General features: G+C 52.4%; 1 protein-coding gene across 12 annotated transcripts in view; it reads right to left on the bottom strand.

The window, feature by feature from the left end:
• DAB2IP (DAB2 interacting protein) overlaps positions 1 to 22,929 on the bottom strand; it is a 211,106-nt gene that overhangs the window by 14,607 nt on the left and 173,570 nt on the right. For 11 of the 12 annotated variants that reach the window (XR_012996777.1, XR_012996778.1, XM_076355589.1 and 8 more), the window contains 6 exons: positions 12,710 to 12,854; positions 10,209 to 10,353; positions 5,702 to 5,938; positions 3,867 to 4,068; positions 3,051 to 3,229; positions 566 to 1,439 (listed from right to left, as the gene is read on the bottom strand). Coding sequence is in view for 10 of the 12 variants with exons in the window: in XM_076355589.1 (XP_076211704.1) it covers positions 566 to 1,439; positions 3,051 to 3,229; positions 3,867 to 4,068; positions 5,702 to 5,938; positions 10,209 to 10,353; positions 12,710 to 12,854 (1,782 nt within the window). In the remaining 2 variants the exon portion in view is untranslated. The remainder of the gene's footprint in view (positions 1 to 565; positions 1,440 to 3,050; positions 3,230 to 3,866; positions 4,069 to 5,701; positions 5,939 to 10,208; positions 10,354 to 12,709; positions 12,855 to 22,929) is intronic. The other variant, XM_076355590.1, reaches the window with a different exon arrangement.

Here is a 22,929-nt window from a genome sequence, read left to right as displayed (position 1 = left end):
TGCACTTACAGGAGGGTCTCACAGAGCAAACAGATAGGAGTGTCCAGGAGTGCCATGGCTCCACTGGGACAGGAGCAGCAGCGGGGAGACTCTTAGTTACAAGAGAAGATTAGGGCCTGGTCCAAGTCTGGGAGATGGCGCAGGGTTGACTATGGCATGGGATGAGAGCCTGGGCATGGAAAGGCAAAGCAGTGACAAGATGGTAGCGCAGGACAGAGGCATGGCTGCCATCGCCCTCGTGTCTCTGCCCCCTACCGCCTTGTGGCAGTCATACACCAACGTGCCACGCAACGGAGGAACACAGAGAACAAACACTGATCTGTGTCCCCGTCCCTGGAGGGCCTCCGTCTCAAGGGAGGCTCAAGGCTCAAGCTGGGTGCAAGAGCCAAGGTACATCCCCACATGCAATGCCACCATGGGGTTGGCACTGATGTGGTAACTCAGAGCCAGAGTGACATCCCCTCCCATTGCAGCAATCCCCACTGGCCAATTTCTTCTCCAAGTCCATGGGCTGACCCCGCCTGGCCCCTTCAATGCCCAGCGCTGGTACAGCCCCCAAACTCACCTGTTTGTGCATCGTGCGCTGCTTCATCTCAGGGCTGTCACCCTTGGAGGAGGAAGACTGCTGCCGGAGACGGGCCCCGCTGCCAGGCCAGTCTGGTGAGGAGGACATCATGCTGCCGCTGGAGGGTCGCTGGTACTGAACCGTGTTCAGCAAGGAGGGCGGCGTCCGGCCCCGGGTGACAGGCGGGGGCGGCGGGGGCGGCTGGTCTATCCGCCTCTGCGGTCCCGCGCTGTTCTGCCGTGGCATGGTGGGCTGGCCGCCCTTCTCCGTCAGCGAGAGCTGCCGGCGGGCCAGCTCCCCCGTCCGGCGGGTGAAGTCCTCGCTGGCGGCAGGGGCGGCGAAGCCATGCTTGTTGGCCGTCAACTCCTCGCTGTTGCTGTGGGAGCTGAGCGAGCTGTGGCACTCAGAGCCAGAGTCACCCAGGCCGCGGGGGGAGAGCGGCAGCCCGGCGGCCATCTGGTAGACAGGGTTCTGGAAGGAGAGGGGCGCCAGGAGCTGGGGCCGGCCAGGCGCGCTCTCGCCGCTTGGCGTGGTGGGGGTCTGGCCCACCCGGCGCACGGTGGCCATGCCCGTCACGCTGTTCTGCTGAGTCCGTGCAGTCCATACGCCCTGCAACTGCCCGAGGGACGACTGACTGTCATTGAGGGAGTCAGCCGTGCCAGGCGCGTTGGCCCCACTGTCCAAGAGCCGATTGTCCTGCAAGTCCACCATGGACAAACTCTTGCTGCCATTAGACATCTGCACGTCGGGCTCATTGGCCTCTGAGTAACTGGAGCTTCGGGCAGGCGAGGGCTGGGCCCCAGCAGACCTTGTGACAAAAAACAAGTCCTTGTTTTCAGGGGTTGGAGATGGTAACCGTGTGAAATCTATCAGACTGCGGGGAATTCAGTGCATAAGGAAAAGGAGAGGAAAACAAAACAAAAAAGAAGAGTTGTGAATGCTGCACTGGAGCAGGAAAACGAAATCACTCAGAAGAAATCAGCATGGCACTGCTGTGCGGGACGGGGACATAACCCAGCCCCTGCGGCAGGGCTGGCCCAGCCAGGTCTGCCTGTGGGGAGGGACAGTGCAAGGGGAGTGGAGAGGACGGAGGGGTGCAGAGGAGCCCTGGGCCAGCCCTGCAGGAACAGGCAGGGGTAGGCAGGTGAGTGAGGGGCGTGCGGATGCGTGGCGAGAGCGCTGCGCCGTGCAGGAGGCATTCACAGACACGCTCTCGGGGGCTCTGCCGCCCCGGCTGGATCTGCTCATCACGCTGACGGCACGTGTCACCCTTTCTGCTTCCAACTGGCTGTATCCATGCCACTCTCGTTTCTGCTGCTCTGTACCTGGGCAGTAAGCTCCTGAGGGCACGCAGGCCAATATTTGTACAGCGTGATTAACAGCACGGAGCACCATGGGGGCCTGATCCACACTAGGCCTCCAAGGGTCAGACAGAGAGCCCTAACAGCCTAGCAACTGAAGGTTATCCACCCACTCCTCCTGCTGTAACATACATTCATGCAATATTGATTTCTTGGGGATAGGAAGAAAGCGCTCTGCAGTAGCTTAATGTGAATATACCGCTGATCAAAGATGGTGCATTGTAAGCAAGTATTTGGGTGAAAGCATGTTGTCAGAGATCCTCCATAGCGTTAGATTTAAGTAATTGTACCTCACGCTGGGAAGCATTAGAGATGACAGCTCTGATTAGAGCAAGTCCAGCACCATTGCTGCCTTTCATTCCTAATTAACCTGTTAAATATTATGTAGTTTCCACTTACAAACTATTTTACCAGCAGTCTTTCCATTTGTGTGGGCTCCATTTCATTTTCCACAAACAGAAACATTATAGGTCCGCAACAGAGTCATCTTCCCCATGAATGAAACTCCTTACATAATTAGGCCAAACAGTATGTTAGGTGACTGTGTCTGTGAATCACTGCTCATCATTAAAAACACCCAGTTTTATAAAAACTGGACAGAGTAGACTGGAATTGATTGCTGAGGCTCTACAGCTTGGCAACTCTTAGAGAAATGTCCAGATTTGGATCTCAGTGAATTCAGCACACACCCTATGTCTTACGAAGATGGATAAGGCCAATCCTATAAATCTTGCATGCTCAGAGAGCTAATGAATTTAATGGCGATACCCATCACTTTGAGGCAAACAAGCCCTCAAGGGATGAGCATTTTGCTTCTGCAGCTACATCTCAACATCTGAGACCAGAACCTCCAAATTTGTGATTTCCCAGACCACATCCCCAGTTTTGGCTCACAAGGGACCCAGGATGGAGCTGTGTGCTTGTGCTACTGCCCACTGCTTTGTCTAGATTCAGAGCTGACCTACATCCAGGATCAGTTCTGTGATCAGAAAGCCTAGTCAATGGATCAGGCAACTCCACACTACACCTTGTCCTGCCTGTCCCTGCAGGTGCCCAGGTGTTGGCAATAGATGAATATTCAGTATTTCCCTGGTCTGTGGCCAGGCCACCTTTTATGCTCTTACCCAGATAAGTCATTGTCTATCACCATTTTCTGTAGCCCCGCAGAGATGCTGTTGCCAGCATTAGGCGTGGATGCAGTGTGATCGGCTGTGACCGAGACCTGCACACAGGCCGGGTTACTGAGTGCCGAGTTGACATCCCTCAGGATCCGAGGCAGAGGCCCAAGCTTTGTTGCAGTGCCCTGGGCAGAAAATAGAACAGAATTACTACCAACATCTTGTATTTTTGCTAGAGAACTATGGGCTTTGCCAGTTGCTGGACAGTCTCTTCAGTGAATCACATTAACAACATTCATTTTCTCCATCATTTACCCCCACCGCTGAGGCTATGGGATGTCCCAGAACATGTGGCTTTAGAAACCATTTGCTGCTGTGGGGCAGAGGAAACAAGCGTGATTAACAAAGTTCAGATACAGAAGACGACAGCTATAGCCAAGCCTGGTCCAGGGCTCTTGACAAAAATCCTTTTAATTAAAAAGAAACCTTTTGAATCTGCTGGGACAGACAAAATCCCGGTGTTCAGCAGCTCTGCCTTCTCATCCCACCTGCCTCTCCATCCTCACCCCGCAATGACAAACAGCAGAGGAGGAAAAGAGCTATACTCACCTGCCTCAAAGAAGGATGTAAAGAATGAGCTACTTCTGCAGCATGTGCAAAGGCTGGGGAAGTGCTAAGGGTTAGTAACAGCTGCGCTGTGCACAGATACAGCTAATGGATTGATACCTGCTGGACATGGGGAGGTGTGTGGTGTGATGCGTATGCCCAGCACTGGCCAACTGCGCTCACCCCAAAGCCTGCCTCTGCAACCCCCCCGGATACCTGCTCCAGTTGAGAAATGACTTCCCAGAGTAGTGAGTGCAAAGTGGACAGTTCCCGGCCCAGGTCAATGTAGCCTTCAAAGCCAGCTGTGTTTGAGATGGTTTCGGGATTGGAAATCTCCAGTAGAAATCTCTGCATGTTAGTCCATTCATGTTCCAGGAACTGATTCATAAAGGACATGTATTCCTCTTTGCTGCCAAACCTATCAAGACAGCAATACAAATTTCAGCTAAATCCTGTAAACAGAAGTGCAGTCAACAGAACAGGTAGGTACCTACGCAGGTAAGAATGCCAGAGCCTTCCTCTGGCGTTTGAACCCTTCAAAGCCTTTGGGATCATCAGGTTGCTAGCAGGCACCTGGTACCTCACTGAACATGGAACCAAAATTAACTCCAGCCTAATCCAGCTAAGTCCTCGTCAGCATGGGATCTCCGCAGTAGAAATGAAGGTGAAAGCTAGAGAAACAAAGCTGTTCTTGGTAATGGAGTGTATCTTACTGCTGGGTCAGGGCACAGCCTCCAGAAATAGGACCTGTCACTGGAAATAAAGAAATCGTAATACCAAGCACCATCAACTGACTGAAGCCCAGTGAATGATGGTGGTAGGAATCCTGCACTCTCCCCACTCTTCCACGGGCACTGAAGCTAACTCCAGCCATGCCAGCTGCTGCTGCCCTGGCACAACTGCTCTGGGGATCACCCTGGAGAGCCACAAATGCAGCTGGGTCAGCCCATTTGTCCCCGCGGGCTTCCTGCAACCTCCTTTTGCCCTCCAAGCACGCCACCCAGACTTCGCTCTCAGTTAGATGTCTTATTTAGAGCACAACAGGGAGGCCCTCGTGGTTCAACTGTACCAGCAGCGGTTGGTGCTGTGCCAGTGACAGCGAGTCTGTGAGGAGAGGCTCGGCTGCGTGCCATCTGCAGGACAGCTCTGCTTGATCACTTTGGCTTGACGAATGTCAGCTTAGTTAAAGAGTCTTTCCTGCAAAGTGCTGAATATCTGAAAACCCTTTAGTTAGGGATTGGTCAGGAATATAGAGAATTTCTGTCATCTAGTGTAACACACTTGTATGTCTTCCGTCTCCATCTGCGTGCATGTACGCGCATTCCTGACTGCGAGCGTGTGTACTAAGCTAGTTTCCAAATCTAAGAAGCTTTAGATGGAAACTGTCCATTCATGTTTCAGAAAGCTCATCGTTTTGTTATCAGAGCTCAGGATAAGTAGCTCAGAGCTGCAGCCAGTGGAAAGATTTTCAGGAATCTCCCGCTTTGTCTCCATCAAACCAGTGGGCTTAGTTAGAAATTGATAGTGTCCCCATTCTCTTTTCATACCTTCCCAGTTCAGACAACTGCATTTTAATAGCAAGGAAGGTCCCGGAGCTCACAGGAGGGAAAGACCAGCTCCTGAGCTATGCACACCACTGCTGCTGTTTGGGTTCTGGTTCTGCTGGTGCCTGTGATGGGAGGTGGGCAGTGCACCGCCGCCAGCCATGCCCCGCACAGCCATCATCACAGGACAAGGTGCCTGGCTGTGCCGGGGCGTTCCTGCTGCCACCCTGCCTGCTCGTCTGTGTGGTCAAAACAGCCTGTTTTCCTGCTCGTAAAACATGTCCTGTTTTGGAAACTTAAATGATCTCCCTGACCTAACAGTGAGGGAACGGGTCCCAGAGAGACGTGGGGGAAAAAGCCAACAGGAAACAAACAGGCCCTTTCCACCGAGGAAAGGAGCAGCCAGTGTGGGTCTCCTGACGCCGGAGCCATGGCTCTGCCTACACACCCGGAGCTTCCTTCCCCCTCTCCAGACCTGCCCCCTCCTGCTCCTGCACCCCGGCTTACTTGGCAAAGTTGGCGAGGTTCTGGGTGACCTTGGCAATGAGGGTCAAAGTGCGCGCAGTGCGGTCATCTGGGTACTCCTGCAGGAGACTGAAGAGGGACGGGGACATGATGGCCGGACAGAGGAACCGGAGGAATAGGGAGGCACTGATCAGTCGCTCACTAATGTCTGGGCGCCCTCGGTTGCTGCATTCTTGTCTCCATGAGGCAAAAACTTCTTTGAGCTCCCTCGGGAAGACACTGAAATGACAGAAGGACATGCAGGGATGGCAAGTTCAAGGCCAGGGTGTTCAAACTGCCACACAGCAGTAACTAAACATGGTGCGTATCAGCCATGGGGTGCGACCCCCAGACCTGTACAACAGTAGAGCCCTCTCACCCTGTTGATCCATAGCAGCACTGCTGTCTACACCAGTCACAGGCTCTTGTCCTTTTTTTATTGCAGAGTGTCTATTAAGAGACTCAAACCGCACAGGAAAAAGCAAAGCCTCTCCATAAAGTTGTAAGAGAAGCAGCTTTCATCACACTAATGTTCCTGGTTATGCTGGGTGCCAAAACCCCAGACAACCAGGAAGACAGAGATACGAAACAAAGTGTGCAAAGCAGCTCATCGCAACTCAGTTGGCTTTGTCATGGGGCACTACGAGCTGGGGGAAAGCTCAGCCACCAAGGTGGAGTGTGTCTCCTGAAAAAACACAGCATCGTGGGACCCCCTCAGCAGAAACACCAGCAGTACCGGCGTCACCGGCACAGCTGGTGCTTGGAGGGAGGGCTGTGCAAATTGTAATACTCCTGTTCAAGCACCGGGATCAAATCCCACTGTGACTAGTACAAACGCGGAGCCCCACCGGAGTTACTCCAGCCTTGTAACTGCACAGACGTCAGCCTGGCTTTCCTGGATACCAGAATTTCCTCGGGTCCAGCAGACGCTCGCTGCAGCAGCCCTTATCACCAGAGAACTTGCTGCCTGTTTCTGCTCAGCCCTCCCCAGCTCCCTGCTCCCACCTTATCCTGTTCCCAGCATGTGTTATTTATTCAGCTGGATACTCCCACCCGCGGAGGCAGGCTGGCAGTGGGTCCCACTGCACTGCCGTTGGTCCCCTGGGCCCCTGGTACACAGCTCCCCACCTGCCCCGGAGGCTGCCCTGGCCAGCAACCACCATCTTTGTTTCAAAACCAGAGCTGTTTACCGACAGGGCTGGATGGTACAAAAGCAGACTGAAGAGGGGTCAGACTCCATTTTAGGCCATAAATCTCCTTAACAAACAGCCATTTCAGAGGACGGCTTCCCAGTTTTGCTGCAGGGACTATCTGGGAGAAGCAAAGCAATGTCAGCTGGCTTCTCACTGGCCTGCCCCCTCTCTGGGACTGACTGCCCTGTGGTTGAACCTCACACGAGTCGGGAAGAAGAGAAAACCATGGGAGTTGCATGGCCAGAGACCCTGTCCGCTGGCCACCAGCAGCAAGAACCAGGTGGGAAGCTCCGAAACTGAGGAGCATTCAGAGCGAAGAACCCACCCATGCACGCTGCCCCTGCGGCAGCACCGCCAGGCCTCCGGGTGAATACAAGGGTGCTCCTCCTGCTGCCAGCACTCCCCATCCTCCGGCCTCTTGCTTCCCAGGGCTACGGACACTCACTTCATCAAGACCAACTGACTGCTCCTCACCACAGCTGCAGAGTTCAGGACCTGCAGGGTTTGTGGTCTGTCAGAGTGGCATGTACCCTGCAGCCAAATGGCCGTGGCCTCTAGCTCCGCGGCCATTCTCTGAGCCAGCAGCGCGCACGCTCAGCAGGCAGAGCCCTCACCCCTCATTTCATTAATCTGCCAGCTGCAGACCACACTGCCCGGCCGCACGCCCCAGGTCTGGGGCTGCTGCTGTTAATCCCAGTCAGTGGGCACCCCGCCACGTGCTTCCCGCCCCAGGCAGCCCGCTCAGCACGGCACTGCTGCATACAGAGGCCCACGTAGCTGCGCTCCAGGTTTCCAGGAGGTTTCTCTCTGTCCTTCTGACATGGGCGGTGACACTCCATGGAAGTGCTCAGGAAATGCTGCCATCATGTTCAACTTCTGCTCTGTGTTGGCTTCGTGCTTTCACACACATGAGCTTTTACCCTGTGCTTTATAAATAACATTAGCCAACGTCTTTGGCTGGATAAATTCTCCTCTGTCTTTGGCTTGATCCACACAATTGGACAAAGCCCTGTTACTTCATGGTATATGCCCAGAAACAGCAGAATCCTTTAAGCAATTTAAGGCTTGAATGATCAGGACAGGTTGTGCAGTTTCTGGAAAGTAAACCCTTGAAAATGTATGCACCGGCTGCATACAGCCCGTGAGTACTGTTCACTATCACAGGCTGGGAGACCATAAAAGTTTAATTGTGTAACAGCGGATGGAATTCAGTTAGCCGGCTTTATGTGACAAACGGGCCCGTAATTCATTACCCAACTTTCCAGTAACGAGCTTCCACATGCTGAATTTCTGCTTACACTGAAACTTTCCAGATGTCCAAATTATGTCATAATTATAACAATTTTCAGTTATTGTAAACCTCTTTCCTCTCTCTGACTCTCTCCGGCAGATAAGCATGCACACTCTGGCACTCTATTTAAAGCAAGATCGTTAGCTGTCAGGATACCTTGGCCAATCCCGAACACTCATCAGCCCAATTAATTCCCAAGAACCGCTGAGCACAAAGGACCGAGGGGGAACCACTCAGAGCAGCAGCTCAGCTGCTCCAGCCTTCCTTGGAAAGGCAGGACTGGGGGAACAAACTTCCCGTGCATTCCTGACTTTCCTTAGGTCACTTTTCCAGCCTATTTTTAGAGCAACCTTTTAGTGCTGCTTTAGGTATTTTTAGGAAGACATTAATTCAAACAATTATAATCCACTGGTGACTAAAAGCAGTGAATCCCTCCTGGGAGAGCAGGTAAATGCCATTCCTGAGTCAGAGTTATTAATTGGCCCAGGATAAGGTATAGGATACCTGTGAAGAGATCTGCCCCTTGCTTATTTGTGGTAGATAAAGGAAGTCTGAGTGAGCCTCTCACTGCTTGTTCTCTCCCTCAGCAATATCAAGAAAAGCAATTCCCTTCCTGGGCTTGCAGGAGGGCACACTCAGTATCCTGGGAGATTACCTATAATGAGTTTTCAGGCCTCAACACAACAGCTGGGATAGGAGAAAAAATGAGAATTTTTTATTATCAAATACTTCCTTCCTCCAATATTACCCTTAGTTGATGTTTTGCAACAACAGTGCTGCTACTAAATACATTAATAAAAACTAGGTCCAGACTTCTAAGCAGAAAGACTGCAAATCCAGCAGTAAGACAAAAATGATCATTCTCTCATATGATCAGGACAAGAGTCTCTGGGTATGTTAGCAAGAAGCAGAAAGAAAATATTTTTATTTCTCCAAGTAAAGAGGGTCACAAGCCCATTTTTTCCCCTTTCAGGTCATCTTTGCAGGCAGCATCTGTAACAGACCCAAGGACTCCTGGCTCCCAGTCCCCAGGGCTGAGCAGCAGGTAACACCATGCGCGCAGCCAGGCCTGACAGCCACCTCCACAACAAGATACGACCACCTTACTCCAATCAATTTTCCATATTCGGGCCTGTTCCAACTAGTTGCAAGAACCTTTACCCTGAGAACAAACAACTAGGAAATGCCACAAACTGCATACCAGGCCTCGGGCCAAGGAGGCAATGGGCTCCCTGTCTCCGCCTCAGCAAGCACCCCGGGGCTCGGAGAGAAAGGGGTTAACCCAGAGGAATGCAGGATGCTGAGCCAAACAGCAACCCGGGAGTAACAGCAGCATCCTCCCAGGCTCCAGCACTCTGCAACAAGAGAACATCTGCCTAAACAAAAGCTCCCTGTGCTGGTGCAGCTTCCTTGCAGGCAGGAGGAGTGCCACAGACCCTGCCTGCTGCAGAGAGGATTTCAAAACTTCACCTGGTGCTCTGGGGAGGCAGGCAGAGTCCATCAGTTTGATCCAGACTGAATGGTTACATGGGTAGGAGACCCGGGACACGCATTTCTGCCCTTTATTCCAGACTTCCATATACAGTTGGCATGAAGTCCCTCTCTGAATTGGTCACACTGGCAAAGGCATTTTGTATTCCTTGACTCCACTGCCCCATCCCTGTGTCTGAGCTCCAGTAACCCTTCAGCACCCACTGAAAACAAGCGTGATGGGGAATCAGTGAGTCTGTCGCACCCCCAGAGCAGATACTCCAAACTCCGGCTGAGCGGGAGCTGCTGTCTCACCCCCTGGCCATCCCCACCCTTGCTCCTGGACCACCAGGACCCCCTTATGTACTGCGGGACGCGGGCAGGGCCCCGCAGCTCTCCCTCTAAAGCTCTCTGACAAGCTGCCCATCAGCGCAGCTAAGGGACAGGTACCAACAGCCTGAAGATGGGACTGCTGCCACCCTTGTCCCCTGCAGCTGTACCGCCTCTGCGCTAGCTGAGGGCATGCGGAGGGGAGCGACACTCGCGGGATACTGACCAGTAGGAGTTGATGATTTTGCAGAAGGCCAGCTCGCAGCACATTTTCAGGTTGCTCTGATGTTCAGGAAGGTCCGAAGACGAACACTTACTGGGATCCACCTCACAATTTTCATCTGATTCATACAGAGCCTTGATAAATTCCCCTGTAAAACAGACAGTCGGTGACGGGTTTTGGAGACATGAGACACGCAGTCTTCAAGCGAGACTGTTCGTAAGCCCCAGTGCTGGAGCAGTTACCCTACGCCCCATCACACTGGCTGAACAGAAGCTGGGTACGAGAGCAGGTGGTGGTGGCTCCCGGGGCAGGCTGTGCCCCAGACCAGCTCTCAAGATCTCCGAGCGGACCCAGGAGCAGCCGGCACTGCCTTGGGAGCTCACAAAACAATACAGCACACCCTGCAGAAAGGCACCCAGACTCCCAATGAGCATGTTTCATCCCTCTTCCCCAGTTGGCAGCTCTGCCTCTGTGGCTATGGGCTATTGCATCAGAACCCTGCTGCCAAAACACCCGCTTCCTCAGCCTGCCCTGACCCCCCATTACACCAGTTCCAGAGACGCTCCCTTGGGCTAATCCAGTAGGAAGTACGCTGGCAAGTTCTGTAATTATTTGTAGGATGTCCTGCTACTGCAGACTGTGCCCTGGCGCTGACAAGCCAGCGTGATTCACAGGAGAAATAGGTAATTAAAGGAAAGAAACAATTTACTTGGTTTATTTTGAGCTGAACATCACACAAAATTAAATTAAAATATTTCTCTGAGTTTCCCTGCACTCCTGTTTGCTGCCTGGCTGCTCCTCACCCTTGTGGAGACTCACATTGTGGGCCTGCTCTGCCAGCTCCTCGCCTTCGTGCCACCTTTCACCCTGGGGTACCCGGGCACAGACCCCTGCTGCCCGGGCTGAGGGTGCTTCCCACCACCTCGGCACGTGTCCAGCTGGGGGGGATTACCGTCGTCCATCCCAGTTAGCACACAGCAGTGGCTGGGGAGACCCGGGGACGGGATAACGGGGATTAAGAGAGAGCGTTTAGCTACAGACCTGCAGGGCCGGGTGATGTTCTGGGAGATAGGTTTGCTTTGGTTTTCTTCTAATTCCAGTTGGTTTGCTCATCTCCTAATTCCTGACTGTCTTGGATTTTCCCAGCCTCCTGTTTTTTGCCCGCTCTAGTCTGCATTCCTCCCCTCTTGCCAAAACAGATTTTAATTACGTACTGGAGAGCCTCTCCAATGTATTTTCAGCTCTGCCAGGGAGCTCTGGAGCCTCTCTGCTCGCCTGCAGGTGATGCCTGCTGTTACTATCCGGCCCTATTACTTGCTTGTGCTTCATGGTTTAAAGGAAAGCGCTATGCTGTATTGTGTTCCCTTGTGACACACAGATGAATCATTTCACTGATAAAAGGTCTACACAGAATCAGGGCCCCAAACAGCAAGCAAGAACCGCAGGCTCCTCCTGTACTAGATGGAGCTGGCTTGGCAGCATTTGCATTGAGCCCTGAAAGGGGAATATTTCAAAATTCTCTGCCTTCACTAATCTCCTGGCTTTTTAGAAATTTTATGAGGTAATCTACTTACAGACTTGCCTTCAATCAGAAAGCATTACAAGGCAGAAATAAATAATATTCCTTTTCCTATTCTTGTGGGCTATCTCTTGGTTTGACTAAATTTGCTCAGTGATCTCCCCTTCCTCAATGTTGTCATTATTATTATTATTATCTTAGTAAAGTATTTACAGTACTTTGCTCCTTGCTAACATTACACAAATCCATTAGTAGGAACCCAACATACTGAAAAATTAACAGCTCAATAGAAACTCTGCTCATCCTACTGCTAGGATGTGGATCCAATCTAGCTGCCTTTGGCTGAGGTTCAGACACAATGCTTCAAAGGCAGCCTCTCCCCATCCTCGTGCTGTGCTGGCTGCACACAGCAACACAGCAATTCCTTCCTGACCTGCCCAGAAGCAGAAGCTCTAATTATTTTCATTTGCATCAAGAGAAATATTTTTGGAGCCATAAACATAGCCAGCACTTTAAAAAAAAAAAACACCAGGAGGGTTCCCAGTGTGATCTGGGAGGCAACTCTCATCACTGTAACTTGGGAGACTTCATCTGACTCACTAGTGCTGCAAGGAACCGGGGGAGCGTCTCCAGCGGGGGTGTGCAATCAGGGGAAGGATTCAATCAGCCTCCATGACACTGCCAGCGCCAAGACAGAAGATTTGGCAGGCAGCATAATGCTTTCAAATATCAATTTGTTATCTCCTCTGAAAGCAGATTAAAGCGCTAACTCAGCAGTGACCTTCACCTGGGAGCAGAGAGCTGCCCGCTGCAGCTGTGGCTGTGCCCCAGGCTCAGACCCCGCTGCCAGAGAAACCCTCCAGCAGGTAAACGCTGGTGCCTCCTATGGACATCAGGGCTCAGCTGATGATCTCCACCACGCAGAGCACCCTGCAGCTTAGAGGAGGACCTCTCTGGGCGAGACCTGCCAACGCTCTGTACGTACCTAAGGCATCTTGCAAGTATTTCTGCCCCACCAGCTTCAGGTATTCTTCGATTGCTTTGGTGGCCAATGTATTCTCCCTGAAAATGAGATGCTCATTCTCACCACAGCGATCAACTTCAGACATCATCAGGTCAGTCAAGAAATCCTGGAAAGCAAAGCCCACAGTGGGTCACCACATACTGACATATGCTTTGTTCAGCAGAACAGGCAGCCTCCCCTTCTCCAGAGAGGTCTCACCTTTGTAAGACACAAGAGGGAGTGGAGATACTGCGGGTGATCCTGTGTGTGCATGCTGCGTTACTACCAGCCCGACTTTTCTCCTGTTTCTCCAGCCTCATGGAGACAAGAGGAGAGATAAATCTCTGGAGAGTCACAACTTTTGCACCCCAAAAAATGACTCATTCCAGGCCTGCACCATATTCGCCCCTCCATCAGTGCTGGTTTTTGGTTGGGTCTCGTATCAGCCTCACGTTTTGTGGATGAAACATTTTCTCCACTGTTAAATTGGCTGCGTTTGGTGTTTAACTGCACTGGTTGCAAAACAGGGGCATACTGAGATGTCATGAGCTGTGCCCCACAGTTAACAGCTGAGCATCAATCCTGTAATATGCATCAAGATGCTCAAATGTCCTATTTCCTTAGTATTCAAGGAAATAAACAGCACTGCTACAGCACACATTTTGGGCACATTTTTGATCTGATGTGCACACAACCAAATAGCATGCAATTTTATAATCCTCTGTGCTGCAGAGCAATGGAAGGGGTGAGCAGGAGCAGACCTCATGCTGACAGCTGCCCCGTGCATCAGTCTGGGCTACTGAACTGCAAATTCTAACAGAAAAACAGCACTTCAGACCGAGCTCCGTGTCTGCTTCAGCAACAGTGTTAACTGATCAGAGAGGGTCACGTAGCTCCCTATGCATTCTGCTGAAAATCCGCTACATGGTGTAATATTTAGTGTGCTGTAGCTAGCGTTAATGCAGGAGAAATGCCATGCAGTTTTTAATGCTAATACATATTCAGCTTCTGTTCTCTGCACTGCTAATGGGAAAAGCAGCTCTGGGCCCCTGCCCAGCTCCTCACTGCGCTGAGTGCTGAAAGGGTCGACCTCCTCCCACCCAGCACCACTCACCTGGACGACAAAGGGAAACAGGCTGCTGGCACCACGTAAATCACATGCATTAGACCTCTTACTGTTTCCCCATGCAGAAGACAGAGCAATGTTGACATACAATTCACCTCTACAACCAAGGGCACTTTTTTAAACTGCCTTCCTCTAAAACAAAATAATCTGCTCAGTTAATAACCTTTCACTAAGAAATTCTCCTTCATTTGTCATGACCGTACCAGATGTAACCTGTTCCTGGCAGGGGGAGCAGGAGCACCCCAGAGCTGCCGTGCAGGGACCCAGGTCCTGTCCTTGCCGTCCCCACGCGAAGCACAGCTCCCAGAGCCCCCCGAAGTGCTGTGGCCATGACCCAGCCTGCTCCAACCCAGACTCGGCAGAGGGGACAGTCAGGTCCCATTCCCTGCCAGCTGCTGTCCGGGAGATTTGCAAGAGAGGCACTTAGCTCCATTTCATTTTTCATATGGATGCCTGTGCATTGAAAGTTTAATCAAGGTTCAACCAACAGCTCCACCTGAACCCAACAGACCCAAATCATTTAATCCACAGGCCCTTCATTACTCTGCTTCTGTCCCAGACAAAGGAAAATCCAGGTGGCAGGCAGGTACGTCTCCCATCTGAGAACAGGGAAGGAGGGCAGGAAGGCTGGCATCTCTGCAGCACCCAACGGCCCGATCCCTCCCGCCTTCCCACAAGACCATGACTGGGACTGACATGCTGCTGTGACCTTCCCAGAAGAGCCTCCAAAAAAGCCAGAGGAGCTTTGGAAAAAAAAGTCACTTCCATTATTTCTTTAGCCAGAAGATCTCCTTCCTCAGATCCCGCTACGTCTGCAATGCTCCGGCAGCTGCAGAGGCAAAAATCCCTCCTGGAAGCAAAGCACACGCCTCCCCCCACTATTTTCTCTCATTTTGCCCCTTTTATCAGCCAAGCTGGAATGAAACTTTAAACCCCTGCTCAAATCCTGTTAGCTGCTATCTGGGTAACTCTATCACCTTTATCTTCCTGGGTCTCTCCCGGGGTACGTTTCAATTCCAAGCCACAGCTCAGGCTGACACAAGGTGCTGATTCTTAATTAGCAGCCGCTGACCTTGGCTTTGCTTGATTCTCTTTCCTGTCACTTTCCCAAAATACTAATTAGCTCAGGAACACTGAGTTTTATAGCTTTTCTTAGCCAAGTGTTTGCTTTTCCCCCCCTCTTGTCAGCTGAGGACTGGCTGCCGCGGGATGTGGGGCCAAGCTGTGATGCACAACCCAACCGTGAGCCAGGGCTGCCGAGTGGTGGAAACCCAAGGGCCAAGTTTTAGCCAGCGATAATGTGAATTTTTATGATTTTGGCTGATCTACAGAATTCACTAGAATTTAAAATGAGGCAAAAATCCCAGTGTGGGACTCAACACAAAGCCAGAGAAGATCCCCCCAAAAACCTCTGCTGCAGTCGTTATCCCCTACGGAGCAGCTGCAGCTTGACTGCTGAGAAAACGACCTCTTGTCTCCAAAGTGGAAAGGAAAGCTGCTGAAATCCCGAAGAGCTCCATTACGGCACAGCACCCAAAGCTGGGGTGTAACGTGGCAGAATCCAGCCTTGTTACTGACCAGGGGATGGAGGCGAGAGCCAGGATACCCAACAGCATCCCCCCGGGCCAGGGCTTCTCACCGTCCCCAGCAGGTCCAGTCTCCCTGGGCTGCAGGAGGCATCTCGCCGGGCTGTACAAACCGGTCCTGAGATACATCAGGGATCAAAATACCCACAGCCAGCGTACTTGCGTGAGCGGAGCTCTGCTAGCCGAGGGAAAGAAGCCTCATCCGTGGGTCAGTTCCCATGACATCCTGCAATTTCTGTCCCAGGGCCATCTTCCAGATCTTGCCTTCCCTCCACAGAAAAAAGCCACATCAGCTCTGGATCACACATCTGGTATCTCTGCCTTAAGTACGCCAGCAGCCAGCACTCGGAAGACACAAACGGAATGCAAATACTTGTTGAATCCCTCTGGGGGCCTCACTCACCCACATACAAGGCTCTGAATACAATGCAATAACTAAAGCCAATAAAACTCCCTGTTTCTGAGCAGCAGAGATCAGCAGGGGGTTGTTTTTAGTTAGGGCCCCTGGCAATGGAAGAAAATAAGATGCTTTATTTCATTACAGTGGAGTCAAGAGGGGAAGGAAAAGGTCTACAGTAAAAATTAAGGGCTGTGGCAGCATTCTTCAGGCTTGCTCCTGTGTTTATTTTAAGGATATTTGCTTCAGACTGGACACAGCTGAACCTGTGCAACTTCAGTCACTGCACACATGCTGATAGAGAAGAGCAATTCATAAACAAATAAATTCAGAGCATGACAGCAGAAGGCTGCACTGGTTTCCAGCACTTTTCAAATAAACCAAGCATGAGCCCACAGCGGCATGTGCTATTCTAAGGCAGCTCCTCCATCCTCTAGAAACGCATGCAGGAGTTTCGCTGCTGGAGTGGCAGCCCGGTCCCCGCAGCAGGCAGCAGCAGGCAGGTGGCAGGCAGAGTCCTCAGCACCACCTCAGGGCTCAAACACGCCACCAACAAAGTACTTCCAGTGCTGCAGCTTCCCCTCCACATGGGATGCCCACACTGCTCTGCAGCTCATTTCCCCACATCCTCAGCCACAGCATCCTCTGGATGGCTGTCCCCGGCTGTGTGTCACCCCCAGCACCCATCCTGCCTGCACGGGGCAGCCAGCAGCGCTGGCCTGAGCCTGGGTTTGCTCCATGCGCCTCGTTCTGTCCCTCAAATGTCTCCATCCTGATTTACCTGTAGTGTAGCCTAAAAACGTTTCCATTTCCCCTGGGTCTTCATCTGTTGAGCTTCAGATGCCACTTCCACTGCCCCACCTGGTTGAATTCATCCTCCTGCCTCAAACCACAACCAAACAGCATCTTCCTGTGGGTGAGGAAATGTGTCCTAACCCCTGCCTTGTCCCTCACACATGCAGCAATTCAGGACATCTGACTAAATAAGTCATTTCGCAGCAGGACTGCTTCACGCTGCCACGGCGGATCCCCCAAACCTCTGCCTGGGGAAGCTGGAAGGAGAATACGGAAATAGGGGTGATGCCCTGGAAATGAGTGTGCTGCAGCCCTGCGCCGCTCCGCGTGAGGTCCCCGCAGGCGGACGTCTGGAGCTGCCCTGGGGGTGGCCTGAATTGGAAAAGGCTCATTGGAAAGTGAAGTCCACTGAGAGAAAAACCAACAGCTGCTCAGGAAAACAATCCTTCATTGCCCATGTCAATAGGACCAAGGAAGCGGACTAATCGCATTGCTCAAACACAAAAAATGGGAAGAAAAAGCTTCTTGGCAGGGGACAAAGCCGGAGCAGAGAAGACAGCTAATTCAGTCACACGTCCGATCAACAGCTGACAGCCCTGCCTGCCCAGAGCACCACGAGCCCTCGGCCCCGAGCACCCCGCCGGGCTGGGGGGCCGAGCACCCCGCAGGGCTTGAAACTTCCAGTGCTTGCACTTGCCAATGCCAAGAAAGCCCATCCAACCCTGGCGAGGGGTCTGTCTACATCAAGTATCCCAGTTCCGAAGGGGTTCAAGGTGCCAGTCCCTGTGCCTGGGGGATGTCACTGGGCAATGCCTCCCTCCTCCAGCTCCTGAGCCCAGGAGGCAGAAAGATGGAGCCAGCGGGTGCCTGGCATGGCGGTGGTGAGCGCAGGAGCATTTCCTAGGCAAAGGGAGCCTTTCCAGAGACATAACCAACAAGCAACACAAGTTTGGCAGGACGTATCCTGTCAATACCCAGGAAGGATTTTGCACCTCACCATCCCGGGGAAGGTCCTCCAGCCCCAGCCTCTCAGGGACATGTCCACAGCTGGAGCACGCAGGGTGTCACGGAGCTGATGAGACCCATGGCCCCACACATGTCACTTGGGTCACGCACCCCTCTGGGCTGGAGCTGATTGTTCCCAATATCGTAACTGACTGATGGGCAGATTGACTTTGAAATAATAAGGTTCTCCACATCACGAGCCTGATTAATAGGATTGACTTAACCTTAAGAGGATTGAACTGATAAAGGTAATAAGATTACTGCTTATTTCAAAGACTAGCCCAGAATCTAGCTGGGCTTTTATGCAAAGGTGAAAAACACCAGGGGTTGGTAGGGCTGTAGGTTACAGGTGGACGAGTGTCAGGGTACACCTATGTGTCAGTGCTGCAGTGGCAGAGAAACGCGGCACTTGACGGTGCTGAGCTGTGCAAGGAGAGCAGCAGAGGGGCAGTGACTGGGTCCTGGGCAGCCAGTGCAAAACCAAGGACCCCAACTGCCAGTCCTTGACTTTTTACCACCACACAGTTCCTCTGAGGATCTGTGCTGGACACTTCTCTGTTGGGAAACTCAGTGGTGCTCCCTCCTTTTAGCACTGGAGCTCATCCTCGCCACCTCTGGCATCTTCTAATTCTCCTTGGGAAAAGGAGGTGAAGTGGCAATGCGAGGGTTAAAGCACAGGCATCTGTGGCCATCACCTTGCTCACCCTGGCAATAAGAAAACCTAACTGAGGGATATAACACTAACACACTGAGTGACCACCTCCTCCCCGTGAGGGCAGAGGGGCCAGATCCCACACAGGAGGCTTAGAAACCGCACACCACCCCGACAGCCAGAACTCTGATCTCTACAGCTGCCACTCACCGGCTTTCTCCGTCCCTTCAACCAGCCTGACTGTTGTGTTTATGGAGAGGGGGAAAAACGGTGGAGGTGCTCATAAAACTGATTAAAAGCCTTATTAGCTCAACTATGGCTGGTATAAAATATCATCAGGGAGATAAACTCTTTGTGGGGGAAATGATATGGCTTCTGCCAGTCTCGTCTACAGCTGAACGTGTGCAGCATCCTTGCTCCCCTGTGTCCACAGCCCTTCCAGTGCAGATAAGGGGAGCAGTGCTCCCCAAAGGGACCAACCAAGCCCTGGCGCCACCAGCCTCCAAGCCCAGCAGCTTCCTGGGCTGTGCCACTCATCTCCTGGTCCCCCCCCGAGCTAAGCAGTCACTTCTGGGCAGTCCTGCATGATATTTGCAGGTCCTGCACTTAAACTGGCACTGCCAGCAAAGCTCTGACCAAACACCCCGCGCTGCCGAGGAAGGGAATGTGGGGAGTTTCCAGCAGGCTTGCATGGGGGGAATAAATGCATCTGCTTAGCTGAAGCAAATCCTTGCAGCATAAACAAACAGGGACACATGTTTATTCTTCACTCCATTCACAACACGATAAATATTTATTTCAAGTGAGCAGCTGGTTACTTAGAGCTTTGTCTAATGCTGGGTTTGATCTACCAACCATTTGGACAAGAGAGGGTTTTTTATATATTTATGGTCATGAACTGTGCTCCAAAAGCTATAAGAGAGCCCTGAAACAAATCTAAGCATGGGAAATATTCTGGAAGCATCGAAAGTCACAATCGGTCTCGCTTTGGGAAGGATGTAGCCTGCCTATCCATAACCACATCACAGGGGCCACATCAAGCCATGCTAATGGCAGGGGTGAGCACTCCCAGCAACACCAAGCATGGCAACAGAAATACTTTTAATTATGACTTTGTGTCTTTTGTCTATGGGTTGCAAAACACATGAAAATAGTTAGGCATCTCTCCACACCCTTACAGGTAACATTTCATCAGTGCTGTCACTGGGAAGATGAAGCACCTAATAAGTCAAGGACAGATGCTGAGAGCCCGCCTCTCTGTGTTTAGCCACAAAACTATGTCCCTCTTACGGCACAGCGATGCCTCTTCCAGTCCCTACTTGCCATAAATAGAGACAGCGAATAACCGCTTGCACTGAGAGAGCTGATCTGGTTCTGGACGTTTGTCAGACTTTCCAGTGGGCTGGGGCAGCTCCCTCAGCCAGACTGTTTGCACTCTTAACTTTATCAAAACGCTTTTCCCCCTCCTCTCCACCTATTTGCCTTGGCAGCTGGTCAGGGGTTTCCAGGCGTGCCCTGATGCACACCAAACCCTTGTGCAGCACTGCAGGGATGAAGCTTTTCCCTTTCCTAAATAGAGATCAAAGGAAGCATGGACTTTGACTCCAGAGAGGAGACTCTGCTTTCATTCTCCACCTTTTAATCTATTGTGATACAGCTATGAAGCCCAGGAAGAAGCAGATATTTAGGGAGAAAATTCAGCTACAGCCTTTGTCCCCCTTCTGCCTGCAGCTTTATGTGCTGTGCCTCTCCGGCAGGAGGGACTCAGACAGTGTCTCTGGGTTTTAGCAGCTTCAGATAATGACACCTGGCTGGTGGGGGACAGCTTATTATTACAAAGGAGCGAAGTGGGGTCTCTGCAGGGAAGGATCGCTCTTCTGCCGTCTGCAGGGCTGCACTGCGATGCTGGTGGCCAGGGGCCTGGCTGTGGCTGGCACACACGGCATCATCCGCGCAGCACCACATCACACCTCTCCTGCATGGGAACTCCCACAGCATGGCTCTGGGTGGATACATGCACCCAATCAGCCATGCCTCATTAAGGGATTACACCATATTTACAGCAAATCGCTACAGGAAAACAGGGCCTGAAACAGTACAAGAGCAATTAGCTGCTAACAAGTCTTCATAGATAATCTACCGGACACTTGTTTCTCACTCCAACTGTAATTGCCGCTTTAGCGTCAGCTACAGCAGCCAAGATCCACAAAAAAACCTTTATCAGCAAAATAAATTAGTGGTTGCTGATTGCCACGTCTGCACTCTTCAGGGCAGAGGAGAGCTCTGAAGAGGTCATTGGAAAGGCTCTTGGCAAGGCACAAGGACGGGGAACGCACCTCCAGCCCGGGCAAGCTTCGGAGGGTCACAGGAGGACAGAGGCTGGAGGAGGGGCCACTGCTCCATGGCCCCTGCACAGCACTGCCAGGGTGCAGGGTGCTCACCACTGCCGGACTGGGCTGAGGTCCTCACCCAGCAGAGGCTGGGACCCGGCCCCACTTTCTACAGCCTCAAGCCTCACCCAGCAGCACGCTGGCTCCGCTGGCACCATCCCCGCCCGCCGGGCTCCTGGCCCACAGGGATCTGTTCTCCTCCTCCCGGGCTCTGAACCCCATTTCAAAACCCACTGTGCCCTACTTCGGGCCATGGGAGTTTTACCTTCCTGCTCAGTGTCGCCTCTGAATGAGCAGGCGTTCGGTGCTGGGTGAGTCTGGGCTGAAGGAACTGTGTCCTCAGCATCAAAACCAGATGCAGTTCAGAGCCAGACCTGCCCGCAGGCGCATGCCTTCCCCAACAAACACATGGAGAGCTACGTTACCTACAAACAAAAGAAAAATGAAACAAACTGTTTCTCCTGCAGACTGGCTGGGAAGAAGAAGTAAGAGTGTTGTTTCTATTTCTGAAACTCCAGGGAGGTGCTCAGAGCCCTGCCGAGTGGCCAGCCAGGCGATGCTCAGGGAGAGGGAGAGCAGGCAGCATGGCAATCAGACTTTTTTAAGCGCTTGGATTCATCCTGCCCGATCCTTCTCCCTGGAGCAGGCTGAGAGGGGCTGCCCGGCAGAAGGCAGGGACCACAACCAACCAGCACAACCTCCCCGTGCAGACCAGGCACCAGCCTGCCGGTCTCCTTTGCTTGTGTCCCCTCATTAGATCGTGGTGCTTAGCCACAGGGGAGCTTTCCTGAGCAGTGGTGGGGTGCACCCATGTCACACAAGCAGGGGTGAGTGGGTGTCTTCCTCTCCCATTCATTGTTTTTTTACCTTACTGCTGCTCTTCCCTTTCTCTGCTTGTCCAATTCCTCTACAAAGGATGCACCACCCGGTTCCCATGCTCCAATAACTCCTGTTGCTCTGACAGCTCCCTAAACCCTGTGCTAATGCTGATGGCAGATGACAGGCAGGGAAAGCAGAAGCTCCATTTTAGGGGGAAATTCATCAAGCCTGTTTGCTGTGTCCCCCCATGTAGAGCCTCTGGGATCTCGAGCACTGAAGCAGACACATGCCTAGAAACACACTTGCTCTCTCTGGAGCCTCTCCAGTACCGATGAGAAGAGGGAAACAGCAGGAGCAGTGACAACAGCTCTCAGCCATGCCCGCACATGATCCGTGGTGACTGAGATCAGGGTGACACCTGAAGCCTTTTGCACCAGAACAGTGTAAGCCACGGACAGGGTCTTTCATGGCAATGTCATTCCAACAAGAGCCCTGGCACTAGCGCCATCAGAGCCACAGCGAAGGGCAGCACAGTCCCTGGTGCGTGGGGAGGAGCGGTACCAGCGGAAGGCAGGGCTGTGCCCAGAAACCAGCGCCGAAGCCCCGGCACAAGGAGTGAGGAGGAAGACACCTACGATGCTCTCCTTGTGTAACCACAGAGTGTTATTTCACATGCCGCGAATCACAAGCCACTTCTGTCCCCACTGAGGGTAACGTAGCCAAGGGGACTGGGACTGCCATCCTTCCCTGCGCTCTGGGGGTCTGACACTGCTGCCTGGGATCAGGAAGGCTTTAACTGAGCTGTTTTCTCTGCCTCTGCACCAGCAGGCCCATGACCTCTCAATCCTCTCAGTGAGCTTTGCCTGCCTTGAACTAGATCAGGAGGCCAAGCCACTTCTCTGTTCGACAGATGGTAACTAAATCTAATCCACGAACCCTGCCACGGTCCCAGGCAGCAGTGGCAGCTCTGGAGGAAGCAGAGCCTTGCAATTCCCCCTCAGGTGAGGAGCTCACATCTCCTCAGCGCTGGAAAAGCTTTGGAAATCTTGCTCTTCCCCAGCTCCCCCCTGCAGAGTTCAGGGAGACGTTAACAGAGAAAAATGCTGATGCTTTAACTCCTGCACTCCTGACACTGGCACTGCCCACCACGGCTGTGCCGTGCCATGCCACCTGGGGATGAAGAATGCTCTGCAGCAGACGGGTCACACAACTCCATGTCCCCACGTGCCGGGGACCTCAGTGCTTGCCTGTGCTCTCCAGTAAGGGGGTTTCCAGCTCTGCTCACCCTGCCTGTATCCTCACAGATCACAACCAGAAATAAATCCCACTCTGCCTCCTCCTGGCCTGCTTCTTCCCCAGACCTGGCGGGGGATTCCCAACCATGAAGGACGTTCAAAGTGGTCCACAAACAGTGAACTTCCACCACTCGCAA

Source organism: Aptenodytes patagonicus, chromosome 18, assembly GCF_965638725.1.
Source record: "Aptenodytes patagonicus chromosome 18, bAptPat1.pri.cur, whole genome shotgun sequence".
NCBI lineage: Eukaryota > Metazoa > Chordata > Aves > Sphenisciformes > Spheniscidae > Aptenodytes > Aptenodytes patagonicus.
The sequence above is the reverse complement of the archived record's forward strand: the minus strand, read 5'-3'. Positions and strand labels throughout refer to the sequence as shown.